Below are 14019 nucleotides of genomic sequence, written 5' to 3' on the forward strand. Positions count from 1 at the left end.
CGCTCAGACGCGCAGTTTTTCTAAGGTATAAGGCTGCAAAGCCCTAGCTCCGGTGGGGCCCAGGTTTAATTTGCAATCAACGGATTGTCATTTTCACTGAATTGAGTACCCGGGGGACAGGTAGGTGAGGTGCAGGGGCTGATTTTGATTAAAAACTTATTATATACAATAAAGGTGCTATAAAGTGTTAGTTGCATTTTCTAACAAATTGTGCAATAATATTTAGCTAACTTGAGTCTAATAGGATATTTTTTATTGCTGCAAAAATCGTTTTTTGTGAGTTAAGAAAAATTGTTGCGCTTTTATTATTTAAAGGCGCAGTACACTTTTATTAAACATTTTTTTGGAGTTTGTTTTTTGACTTCAGAGGTCTACAAATAAGGTTGACGACTATTGTTGCTATTGCTAGTCGGTTTAACATGTCTGATTCTGAGGAAACTCCTTGTTCTATGTGTTTAGAGGCCATTGTGGAACCCCCTCTTTGTGCTCCTCTTGTACTGAAAGGTCCTTACAATGTAAAAAACATATTTTATGTAAAGAAAGTGTGCCTAAGGATGATTCTCAGTCTGAGGAGAATCGGGATATGCCGCCAAATTCTCCCCAAGTGTCACAACCTTTAACGCCCACCCAAGCGACGCTGGGTTCCTCAACTTCATTTACTCTGCAGGATATGGCTGCAGTTATGTCAAATACCCTTACCAAATATGGTGTTTGAGTGAATTTCTATTCTCTGTGCACTTGTTAGCACTTGCCCATTTTCTGAACAGACCCCAGGCCCTTTACAAGGCTTTTACCAGAAGCTATGGAGCTTGCTACAAAAGAAGAAGGGGCAGATTACAAAAGGAGCACTCATTTTTGCGTGTCCACAAACGGAAAATGCTATAAATAACCAGCCATTACAAGCAATTGGCGCTTATAAAATTAACCAGAGATTAGATCTCTGGTTAATTTTATAAATGTGCCCCAAATGCCCCCAAAATAAAGTAGTATTTTTTTTTATTTAAAAAGTGGCTTTTTTTTTTTTTTAAAACAAAAAAAAAACTGCACTTAGCAGTTTTTGGGGGCTAAAATCGCGGCTCTGGGGTGTTGAAAAGTGCCTTTTATGTTGATATATTGTGTTTAATATGTCTATATATACACACATTAATATATATTTCCAACAAACTGTAAGAAAAGAACAAGGGCCAAATAAATTACTGGACCTATACAGATAGGGAATCAAGCACTCTTCGTGTAATCTATTTTAATAAAATTAAAATTTTAATTAAATTTAAGAAATAAATCTCTGACCAGTATATTCACAATAAGCAAAATGATTTTTTAGTTTAATAATGAAATACCTAAGTTCCCAAAATAGCAATCAGCTACATAAATGTATGTTGTCATATCAGAAAAATAGCAATCCGCTACATAGGTGTATATTATCATAACATCAAAATTAGCTCAAGTACATGAGACAATACAGTACCCTGGAGATGTGCACATCTTAAAATGCAAAATAACATGTTTGCCATTCAAAGCCACCTTCTATATTACTACACCCAGGCTGTACACGGTACCCAAGTCAATGCAAGGGATCACTACCGGACAGGGAAAGTGATAGGGATCTAAGTAATATAAGGTGCTTTGAATGAAAGAAAATTAAGTACACATATAATAATGTAGTGCCAGCAATCACAGAATAGTACATGCAATTATACAAATGAGGTTGTTAGAAATGAAATTGTTAGCAATGGTGCTAAAGATGCAATTAGTCATTCCAGGTTGACCCTCCACATATGGCGGTATTGCCTTTAGCAGAAAAAATGCATGACATCCATAAGCAGGCAAGTGTGATGAATAATGGCAAAGCTGCAAACAAACTGCAAAGCAGGTAGCATGAGTAATGGCAGGACTGCAGACAACTTTCAAAAACGGCAAGCCAGCGTGACAAGCAAACAGAGTCAGACTGGGCTGACCCTCCACATACTGCGGTGTTGCAATAGATTTCAGTCACATTCCAATATGTCTCAATGTTAATACACTTATCTGAAAGCGTCCGCTGTAAACATCCGATGGTTGTTGCAGGAACACTTGATTGCTCATAGGATTAAGAGCCTTGTTGTTATACTCAAATAGAGGATTGCTGTACCAAACTGTGTAGCGCACGCCAGAGTATTGTGGCGTGGTTTAGCTGCGTGCTCATTTCCGGGTTGGTCACATGTAGATCAGAGATCCAATGCCTACGATCTTGATCGTTTCACCCACAATGCCAAATGATAGACGGGGCTTATATATATATATATATATATATATATATATATATATATATATATATATATATATATATATATATATATATATATATATATATATATATATATATAATTAGCTGCCATCACTGTGCGACTTACCCCCTTCGCTGCGCTAGTTCTGATGCAGTGTATGACAGCATCAGAACGGGGCTCCCATTAGAGCCTGCAGAAGCCCACTCTTGTGTCAACTTGTAATACTAGCGCACATTGGCGTGCACTGGTATTACTCATTGGAGCGTTAATATCGCTTTCGCTCTCCACTTGTAATCTGGCCATAAATAGGTAATGAAGTTAATAAAATGTAGCTGATATAAGAGCAAATAAGATGTGTGGCCAACATGAGTGATTGCTTTAACTGTTTTATGTCTCTTCAAGTTTGGTATAAATTTGCCAATGCCTGTTTTTGTTGTCTACGTTACAAACTGCATTCACCTTTGAAACAGAATATTAAAAATAATGAAATGTACATTACATGCAGGGATAAGTCTTCTTTTTTGTTTTTGTTTTCCTTTAAATAACTGCATTTGTATAATCTAAGTGTCAAATGTTTTCTGTTTGTTGCATTAAACTAATCTCCCATATATTCTTCAGTTACAAGCATCCCAGAAACACCGGAAGCCAAGAGGTTAAACATGTCCTTCTTTACTAAGGATAAGGGCTTCAGTTACCTGGATTCAGATTCTGACAGCGAGTCTCAAGAAAACAAACCTAGCTTCAGTTCCAATCAAAGAAAATCTGAACATAAACAGTTGTGAGTATCTCTAGCATTCTCCTTTTTGTGTTTCTATGTTAGCAGTGCAAAAAATTGTAGAAAACACAATTGTTTCTGTCCCATCTAGTTTCAAATTTTCTTATACCTTTTTGTGACATAACCAAATGGCCATCATTAAAGGGACATGCAACCCAGATTTTTTCTTTCACGATTTAGAAAGAGCATGCAGTTTTAAACAACTTAACAATTTAGTTCTTATATCTAATGTATTCTCTTAATATCCTTTGTTTTAAAGCATATCTAAATATGCTCAATAGCTGCTGAGTGGTTGCTGCACATAGATACCTCGTCATTGGCTCACCCATGTGTATTGCTATTTCTTAAACAAAGGATATATAAAGAATGAAGCAAATTAGATAATAGTAATAAATGAGAATGTGTTGTTTAAAATTGTATTCTCTATCTGAATCCATGAAAGAGCAGGTGTAACTTTATAAGTAACTTTTTCATAATCTTATTAAAGGGACCCTAAACACCTTCTGTTTCTATGTAATTAGCATTTATTTTTCCTTTTTTTTTTTTTTCCTTTTAGATTTTAATGTTATTTGTTTTATTAGGTTTTTATCTAAACTCTGCTCAAATATTTTTAATTGTCAATGTTAGCCCTAAACCACCGCCTACTGAATGCGGTGGTAGCCGCCATGTTGTAACGCACATTGCATCCGATATATTGACTCGCTGTACGCTCCCTTATTCACTACCGCGCATGCGCATACTAAGCAAAGTCTTTGCCGCATCTATGAAGCTCGTTCTCAGTAACTTCGGGAACGAGCTTCATAGATTTAGTAGATTCAATTGCAGCCGTTTTCAGTTTCACTGAATGACAGCTGTGTGAGAGGACCGGCTTGTCAGTGATTGTTAGCCAGGGTTTTGTGTTTTTTTTTTTTTTTTTAAATTCATTCATAATGTTTTTTTTTAGTTTTTAAAATGCAAATCCCTTTTCTTTTTCAATATATGAGTCCACGGATTTCATCCTTACTTGTGGGATTACGCCTCCTGGTCAGCAGGAGGAGGCAAAGAGCTCCACAGCAAAGCTGTATAAATAGCTCCTCCCTTTCCTCCCAACCCAGTCATTCTCTTTGCCTGTGCTAGTTAGATAGGAGATTGCAAAGTGAGGTGTTAGTAAAGATTCTTCAAGTGTTTTTTATTTTTAAAGTGGTGCCACTGAGTGCTACCTTGTGCTAGGGTGTAGCATAGACCAGATCAGTCTCTTCAGTAAAAAGAGAAGCATTTGGTGGCTTTAAAGCAATAGGAACTGGTGGGACGCAATTCTCACTGCGCCTCCTATACATATTTGCTGCCCTAATTCAGATACAAAGGTTTCAGGGTTTCTTAGGACTCCCTGTAGAGGTGCGCTCACGGAAGGTTATAACAAATAATATCAAATGAACAGTCCAATCAATTCCAAAAGACGGCAGCTCTTCCAATTGTTTGTACTACGATGAGCGAATCTAGATTGAAAGTAAGAAGGCGCCAAACATAGGGTAATATTGTTACAATCTGCAGACACGCTCAAGTAACATATAGATGGAATACTTACAAACGAAACGGCACCAAAACGTGCCTAGTGAGACAGACCGGGACCTCAACCGTCGCCCGGAAGACCAACCAATGGCATGCACCAAACTCCCGCAGTCACGTGAATGCTGTAGCCAATCACCGGTTCTTTGGGCTCACACACCTTCCTTGCAGACGTCCGGTTCAAAAAATAGTAGGATCACAGTATAGACAAACCAGGTGTCCCATACACTGCGATTTCAAGATGTTGATTTGTAACAGTACTAGAGTGAAAGTAAAACCCACTCCAAACAAGGTACACTAAAAACAATTTATTTAAAATGTTTTAAAATCAGCAACGCGTTTCTCGACCATGCAAGGTCGTTTCATCAGGCTTAAATACACAGTATGATATTCCTGCTGCTTATGTACCTCTTCTAACCAATCACAACATCTAAAGCCTCACACACCCTTAAGGAGGGCGGATATGTTATTCTCAATGAGCACGTTTATTTCAGACCACATTGGAAATCATGCTATTATACTCAACTTTGTATTGTATCATAACAATGCTAATATACATCCGTTACAAATTTGAATTTTATTTCGATCTTATTTCATTTAATTATACTGTCTTGCGTGACTAATTCTCGTTGATTATTTCAATAATTATTATTTATTCTATTTCTTCTATCATAAACTATATTAAAAAGGGCTCCATGTATAATACATCTACAGTATATTCCAATGTAATCTCAATATAAAATGTGCCCAAATTTTACCTTGGTCTCAATGATTATGCCATTATCTTATATAAAATACACACATTCTGACATTATGCTATACAGCGTTAAAAATAACAAATAATGGTTATGAATTTATTTCTTATAATTCTATGTTATAATTATTAAGTATCATAAAATTATGTATCAATAAAATCAATTATTATGTTTTCTAAACCATTTGACCAAAAGGACATATTTGTTCATAATCTGCATGTTCATACATATGTATTTGACCATCAGTTGATATAGGTTAATTGTTCTTAACTGGTGTCATAATAGAGCTGGCTATGATTTAATAGACCAGAAAGACTTATTGTCTTTATCTCCTATTTTTGTCTTTGTATTGATTATTATTCTCTATATGTAATAATGTATTTACTTTGTTTATTCAATGGTTTGATTATTTAATTTTGTTGATTAATTAAAGGCTGCAAGATCTATATTCAAGTTGAGGCCTAATGGATGTAAGGTTTGTAACCTATATATCCAAAAGGTCTCTCTTTGTCTCAATCTGAAAAAACGGTTGTAAAGATCAGATTTAGGGATATGTTCTATTGGAGTTATTTTTAAACAGCATGGATTTGTTTGGAGTGGGTTTTACTTTCACTCTAGTACTGTTACAAATCAACATCTTGAAATCGCAGTGTATGGGACACCTGGTTTGTCTATACTGTGATCCTACTATTTTTTGAACCGGACGTCTGCAAGGAAGGTGTGTGAGCCCAAAGAACCGGTGATTGGCTACAGCATTCACGTGACTGCGGGAGTTTGGTGCATGCCATTGGTTGGTCTTCCGGGCGACGGTTGAGGTCCCGGTCTGTCTCACTAGGCACGTTTTGGTGCCGTTTCGTTTGTAAGTATTCCATCTATATGTTACTTGAGCGTGTCTGCAGATTGTAACAATATTACCCTATGTTTGGCGCCTTCTTACTTTCAATCTAGATTCCCTAATTCAGATAGCCTAAGCTCTTTTAACTCAGGCTGATCTTTGTCCACAGGGCTATGGGAGGGAGAGGACCTCTGAAAAACCTGCTGGACGGCCATGCTGTCGCGCAGCATTTCAGGTAAGTGCTAACTTTTTTTCTGGGGGAAGAAAACTCAGAATAAGTTGGAGCACTTTATTTTCTATACTAGACCTCCTGTAATAATGGGCTCCTTATAGGGGTTGCTGCAGTATGTCTCCTAGCGTGCTAGGGGTTGCTTGGTCGGTATGGAAGGCACTGGGGCTAATTGTGACTCTCCTTCTGGCGGTCCTTACTAATAATTGGTAACTGACCGGGAGATTTCTTATGAGCTGTGATGCTCGAGCTCAGTGTGTGGGGAATTCCCTTTTTAATATTTGTGTCAAGGGATACAATGTTTTGAAAGACTGTGGCTCTGTGTGGGGGTACTTTTATGTGCTTACACGGGCCATGCTGTATAGCTGCTCAGTTATTTCTCCCATAGCAATGGCTGAACGGCCGGGAGGTTACTATTGCAACGCCCACGGAGGGCAGAGCTTGTCTGGGTACTGCGTTGTGGATGCCAATATGTGTAACTGTGTGTTTAGACTAAATTGGCGTGTTAGATCCAGGGCGATCTTTATAGTACCTAAGAGGTAGATTGCTCAGTTGTTGTTTATCCCGGTAACTAAAAAGATGGCGACCGGGAGACACATTTTCACACGCCCACGTGGGGCGGCGTTTGTTTGGCGCCAGTTGTGCTTTTTCTGCTTAAGCTTCCGGTTATCGGAAGGATCAGGGGATAAACATATTTTTTTGTACATGTTTCCGGTTATCGGAATGGGCTTGGTGTCGGTGTTTGCGCTTCAATGACAGCGTTTCAGCCGAGTCGCACCTTTGTATAGAAGGATTGTCTGGGGGTTTACTTTAATCTGCCTCTTGTTTTGCCTGGGCACACAAATTTGAGTAAAGAAGTTGCTCTTTAAAATATTATTGCAACTGCTCATCTCTTCCCTGGTTCATTTAAGTTGTAAAGAGATCTTACATAAAGGGTTTGAGAGGGCAATCATTGCCTAATTTTTCCCTCAAGTGTCCTACATATGCACAGAAGTTGCTTAAAAAACACAAAGGAGAATGTTACTTTGAAATTTAAAGAAACAGTAACGTTTTTGTGGCGTGTTAACTTTTATTATAAATGCTCCTCCTGCTATAAATTGCTGTTCAGGAGTCCGTTGACACTGGTCAATACATGCCGAAGACTTTTCATTCCCCACATGCAGTGCTCTGCGGTTCCTTACAAAGGGAATTGTTGCTCTAGTCATTGCTTTTTTATTGTACATAGCAATGTCTGTTAATAGCTAGATTAACATGCTAATTGGATTGTTCCTGTCAGATTGTTCTGTTCCCCTTGTTTTAAGAGACATCCTTTCAGAATTAGATGCTTTAAGCAGCATTCTAACACTTTGCAAATTTTTAATGCAGATAAATTAGACATGCTGTTGACAAGTTTATTTAGAGTAAAACATGGCACAAAAGGGGTGCTTTCAGTCTCTGTACACTTTAACTAATAGCTGTTCTTCAAAATAAACTTTTTGTTAACCTAAGTTTTTTTTCTGCTCAGTGAAATATCTAGTTACTGTTTAAGATTAAAGAGTCAGTAACGCATTTTAGTCAGTGTCCCATGATGGGTGCCCTTTTACTAGCGCCTCGCCTACATCCTTAGATTGGCAGGCGCCCAAATTTGCATGTAAATTTCTGACGGGTGACTACGTTATGCAATATTGCACCCGAATAGCATTTGCTTTTGTACAATAAAGTAAATAGTCTCATTTTTAACAGTTAAAGTGACAGTAAGGGTCATTTTTATTAGGCCATTACTGAGGGTGGAAGGTCTGTTCCTTGGTGTGCATTCATCCTTTGTGACTTAGGATGGAACAGAAGCACACAACAATAGAGTTTCCTTTAAGATATAAAAGGAATTAAAGCTCTTAACGTTGCTAATTCAGTTATACATTTTCTGATACTTACTTGCAGATGGCGGCTAAGAGTTCAGGATTTTCTTAGCACGCAGAGCCTTATGCTTGAAATCTTGGTCTGCGGATGTGTCATCTACATCTAATCTTTTAGATATTCCTTACAAGAGGAGGACCCTGTTTGGGCCTGACTTGAAGGAGATTATTTCTGTCATCTCGGGAGGTAAGTCATTCCCTCCCTCGTGATAAGAAATCCAAACAGAGGGGGCGATAGAGTAATTTTCATGCCTTTCGAAACTTTAAGGGAACCCCCCCCCCCTTCCCCTTCTACACAGGAAGGTAACTGTTCGCATGCCAAATTTACCTGGAGACCACACCAGTCTTGGAACAAGGATAAACAGTCCAAGAAGCCTGCTGCTGCTCCCAAGTCGGCATGAAGGGTTGGCCTCCGATCCGGGACCAGCTGTAGAAGGGGGTAGACTGTCTTTTTTTTTCATCCAGGCTTGGATAAGAGATGTTCAGGATCCCTGGGCATTAGAAATAGTGTCTCAGGGATACAAGCTGGAATTAAAAAAAATTCTTCCCCCAGAGGAAGGTTTTTTTTCTTTCTCGATAGTCTGTAGTCCAGATAAGAGAGAGGCGTTCTTACGCTGTGTAAGAGACCTCTCCTCCATGGGAGTACTTGGTCCGGTTCCATTTCAGGAACGGGGACAGGGTTTTTATTTATTTATTTAAATCTGTTTGTGGTTCCCGAAAAAGGAGGGAATTTTCGGACCTATCTTATATCTCAAGAGTCTGAAGGATGCATATCTTCATGTTCCTTTCCACAGAGATCGTCACAAGTTCCTGAGGTTTGCCTTTCTGGACAAACATTTTCAGTTCGTGGCTCTGCCTTTCGGTCTGGCCACGACACCCTGTATTTTCACAAAGGTTCTAAGACCGCGGGGCATTGCAGTGGCGCTTTATCTGGAGGATATTCTGATCCAGGTGTCGTCTTATCAACCGGCAATGTCTCCTACCCACATTGTTCTGTGCTTCCTGAGGATTCATGGGTGGAAGGTAATTCTGGAAAAGAGTTCGCTAGTTCCACAGTCAAGGGTTCCTTCTTGGGTACTCTAATCGACTCTCTATCCATGAAAATCTTTTTGACGAAGGTCAGAAAATTAAAGATTCTGAACACATGCCGAGCCCTTCAGACCAATCCTCGGCCGTCAGTGGCTCAGTGCATGGAGGTAATCGAATTGATGGTAGTGGCGATGAACATCATTCTGTTTGCTCGGGTTCATCTCAGGCCTCTGCAACTGAACATACTCAGACAGTTGAATGGAGATTATACAAATTTGTCTCCTCAAATAAAGCTAGATCAGAAGACAAGGGGCTCTCTTCTTTGGTGGTTGTCGCTTGGTCATCTATCCCAGTGGACATGCTTCCGCGGACCCTCATGGGTGACTGTGACAACAGATGCCAGCCTGGTAGGATGGGGAGCTGTCTGGAACTCCCTGAGGGCCTGGGGTGTATGGACTCGAACGGAGTCTCTCCTTCCCATCAATATCCTAAAGTTGAGAGAAATATTCCATACGCTTCAAGCTTGGCCTCAGTTGGCTTTGGCTAATTTCATCAGATTCCAATCAGATTACATTACGACTGTAGCTTACTTCTATCAATGAGTTCCTTGATGATGACAGAAGTAGCCAAGATAATTCAGTGGGCGGAATCTCACTCTTGTTATCTGTCGACGATCCACATCCCAGGTGTGGAAAACTGGGAAGCGGATTTTCTGAGCAGACAGACATTTCATCCGGGAGAATGGAAACTTCATCCGGAGGTATTTGCCAACCTGACTCTCAGTTGGAGCAGGCCGGAGTTGTATCTTATGGCTTCTCGTCAGAATGCCAAGCTTCCGAGATACGGGTCCAGGGATCCCCAAGCCGAGCTGATAGATGTCTTGGCTGTACCTTGGTCTTTCAGCCTAGCTTATGTGTTCCCTCCATTTGCTCTCCTTCCCCGGGTGATTGCTCGAGTCAAACAGGAGAGGGCTTCGGTGATCCTCATCACTCCTGCGTGGCCTCGTCGGACTTGGTATGCCGATCTGGTGGATATGTCATCTCGGCCACAGTGGAAGCTTCCATTGAGGAAAGACCTTCTCATTCAGGGACCCTTCCCTCATCCGAAACTAGTTTCTCTGCAGCTAACTGCTTGGAGATTGAACACTTTATTTTATCTCAGCGAGGGTTTTCTGATACGGTCATAGATACTTTGATTCAGGCATGTCAGCCTGTTACTAGAAATATTTACCATAAATATGGCGTAAATATCTTTTTATTGGTGCGAATCCAAGGGCTACTCATGGATTAGGATTCCCAGGATTTTGTTTTTTCTCCAAATAGGATTGGAGAAAGGGTTGTCGGCAAGTTCCTTAAAGGGACAGATTTCTGCCTTATCTATTTTGTTACACGAGCGTCTGGCAGATGTTCCAGATGTTCAATCTTTTTGTCAGGCTCTGGCTAGAATCAGGCCCTTGGAGTTTGAATTTATTTCTTAGAGTTCTTCAAGGGGCTCCGTTTGAACCTATGCATTCCATAGATACTGTATTAAGTTATTATCTTGGAAAGTTTTTTGTTTTTTGGTTGCTATTTCTTCTGCTCGCAGAGTATCTGAGCTTTCAGCATTACACTGTGAATCTCCTTATCTTGTTTTTCATTCGGATAAGGTAGTGTTGCGTATCAAACCTGGTTTTCTTCCTAAGGTTGTTTCAAATAAAAATATTACTCAGGAAATAATTGTTCTTTCCTTGTGTCCTAATCCTCCTCCTAAGAAGGAGCGTCTGTTACATAATTTGGACGTGGTCCGTGCTTTGAAGTTCTACTTGCAAGCAACTAAAGACTTTCTTCAGTCTTCTTCTCTGTTTGTAATGTTTTTCTTTTTGGCTGAGGAGTATCATCCATTTTGCATATGAGACTGCTGGACAGCAGCCTCCTGAAAGAGTTACGGCTCCTTCCACTTGGGCTGTTGCTTCCTCATGGGCATTCTAAAATGAAGTTTCTGTAGAACAGATTTGCAAGGCTTCACTTTGGTCTTTTCACACTTTTACAAATTTTATGCTTTTGCCTCAATTGAGGCTGTTTTTGGGAGACAAGTTCTTCAAGCAGTGGTGCCTTCCATTTTAGGTTTCCTGTCTTGTCCCTCCTGTTTCATCCGTGTACTATAGCTTTGGTATTGTATCCCACAAGTAAGAATAAAATCCGTGGACTCATCGTATCTTGAAAAAGAAAAGGAAATTTATGCTTACCTGATAAATTTTATTTCTTTTTCGATACGATTAAACCACGGCCCGCCCTGTTCTCCTCCCCTGGAGTCTTAATTTAGTTCTTAAGGTGCTTTAAGGGGCTCCATTTGAGCCTATGCATTTCTTAGATATTAAGTTGTTATCTTGAAAAGTTTTGTTTCTTGTTGCTCATCTGCTCGTAGAGTGTCAGAGCTCTCGGCAATGCAGTATGAGTCACCTTACCTTATTTTTCATTCGGAAAAAGTAGTTTTACGTACCAAGTTAGTGTTTCTCCCTAATTTAGTTTCTGACCGGAACTTTAATCAGGAGATTGCGGTTCCTTCATTGTGTCCTAATCCTTCTTCTCAGAACGAACAACTTCTGAACAATTTAGACGTGGTACGTGCTTTATAATTTTACTTACAGGCGACTAAGGATTTTCGTCAGTTTTCTGTTTGTGGTTTACTCGGGAAAACTTAAGGGACAGAAAGCTACAGCTACTTCTTTCTTTTTGGCTGAAGAGTATCATACATTTTGCCTATGAAGCTGATGGACAGCATCCTCCTGAGAGAGTTACGGCTCATTCTACGAGGTCTGTATTTTGCTCATGGGCATTCAAAAATGAAGCTTCTGTGGAACAGATTTGCAAGGCTGCAACTTGGTCCTTCACACTTTTTCTAAATTCTATAAATTTGACACTTTTGCCTCGGCTGAGGCCTCTTTTGGGAGAAAGGTTCTTCAAGCAGTGGTGCCTTCCGGTTAGGTTCCCTGTCTTGTCCCTCCCTTATCTGTGTACTCTAGCTTAGGTATTGATTCCCAATAGTAATTAGATGATACGTGGACTCATCGTGTCATTAGAAAGAAAACAAAATTTATGCTTACTTGATAAATGTATTTCTTTCTTGACACGATGAGTCCACGGCCCGTCCTGTTCTTAAGACAGGTTGTTGATATGTTATAAACTTCAGACACCTCTGTACCGTGTTGCTTCCTTTCTCTCCTTTACTATGGTCGAATGACTGGGGTGGGAGGGAAGGGAGGTGATATTTAACAGCTTTGCTGTGGTGCTCTTTGCCGCCTCCTGCTGGGCTGGAGTGATATTCCCAATAGTAATTAGATGATCCATGGACTCATCGTGTCAAGAAAGAAAGAAATTTATTAGGTAAGCATACATTTTTGTTTTTACTAATATAGCACAGTTTTTACAGATATTCCGTTTGCAATTTTCTAACTTACTCGTAACCAGCATTAGCGCATGCGCAATGCATCTATGCTACTATTGGGGAACTGAAGTGAATAAGATTGTGGTGCTTTTATGGGAAAAAAGAAACTTTGTAACAGAAAAGATAGCAGTTACAAAAATGTTATGCTGTTTATTACCTGGTCTCAAGTATGTAATATCCCACAAGTCACCGTGTTGTGCACTGATGCAGGGGCCAAGGCTGTGCAAGGAGCCCACGGAATGTGAAGCAGTCTTCATCTAAGCCTGGCTGAGAAAACATAGTGTTTATCTAAGGTGGGCAGAGAAAAAAAAAAAACAGAAAAACATTTTGCAGGCACTGTGGTGTGACTATCCTGTATAGGTTTTCTGCATGCAAGTAATTGGATCAATCGAAAGAGGTGCACACACTATAGGGAACGCTGCTGTTGATCAATCTGATTACCTGTGTGCAGTAGACATACACAGGAGGATGTCAGGCCATAGTTATAATAAACAAGTGCCTGCATAGCTTTAAAAGCTTAATTGCATACCTGCATAATGTTGGGTGCACTCCAGTACATTAGTTTGTGTGCGCTCTTTGGCCCCTTTGAATTTATGTTGGCACAATACTCCCTGCCTGAAAATATATTTTAACAACATTTTACAACCTGCAGTCCTCTGAGCGTGCTCAGAAAAGCATATAATGGGATCTTACCAGAAAGCTTTTTATATGGTTTGTCATTCAAACCACAGCATATTTGCAAAGCTGACAAACACAAGGATGAAAAGCTGGGCACTGTGAGAGCGAGCAGGCGACAAATGTATACATCTGACAATACCAGGTTTGGTTAGGGGGCTTAAATCGGACCCAAAAAACATTGCAATAAAATAGTACAAAGAGTGACTGCCCCTGTTGACTTTTGGGGCTAATGACTTTTGGGGCTAATGCCGGTTACGAGTAAGTTAGAAAATTACAGGTATCCGAAGAAGATCATGTCATGGATGACGAAAAAGTGGCGGAGCCCGATGGACATTTTCAAATGACAGCGACGACAAAGTAAGTGATTTTACTTCCAAACGGAATTTCTCCTGTTAAGTGTAGTCAGTCCACGGGTCATCCATTACTTATGGGATTATATCTCCTCCCTAACAGGAAGTGCAAGAGGATCACCCAAGCAGAGCTGCTATATAGCTCCTCCCCTCTACGTCATACCCAGTCATTCTCTTGCACCTAACTAATAGATAGGACGTGTGAGAGGACTGTGGTGTGTTAAACTTAGTTTTTATTTCT

General features: G+C 39.9%; 1 protein-coding gene across 1 annotated transcript in view; it reads left to right on the forward strand.

Moving 5' to 3' along the window:
* Window positions 1-14019, forward strand: part of SMARCAD1 (SWI/SNF-related, matrix-associated actin-dependent regulator of chromatin, subfamily a, containing DEAD/H box 1) — a 496186-nt gene that overhangs the window by 71710 nt on the left and 410457 nt on the right. The window contains exon 3 of the mRNA XM_053700170.1: window positions 2886-3045. Within this exon, the coding sequence (XP_053556145.1) occupies window positions 2886-3045 (160 nt within the window). The remainder of the gene's footprint in view (window positions 1-2885; window positions 3046-14019) is intronic.

This window comes from Bombina bombina, chromosome 2 (assembly GCF_027579735.1).
Source record: "Bombina bombina isolate aBomBom1 chromosome 2, aBomBom1.pri, whole genome shotgun sequence".
In the NCBI taxonomy this organism is placed as follows: domain Eukaryota; kingdom Metazoa; phylum Chordata; class Amphibia; order Anura; family Bombinatoridae; genus Bombina; species Bombina bombina.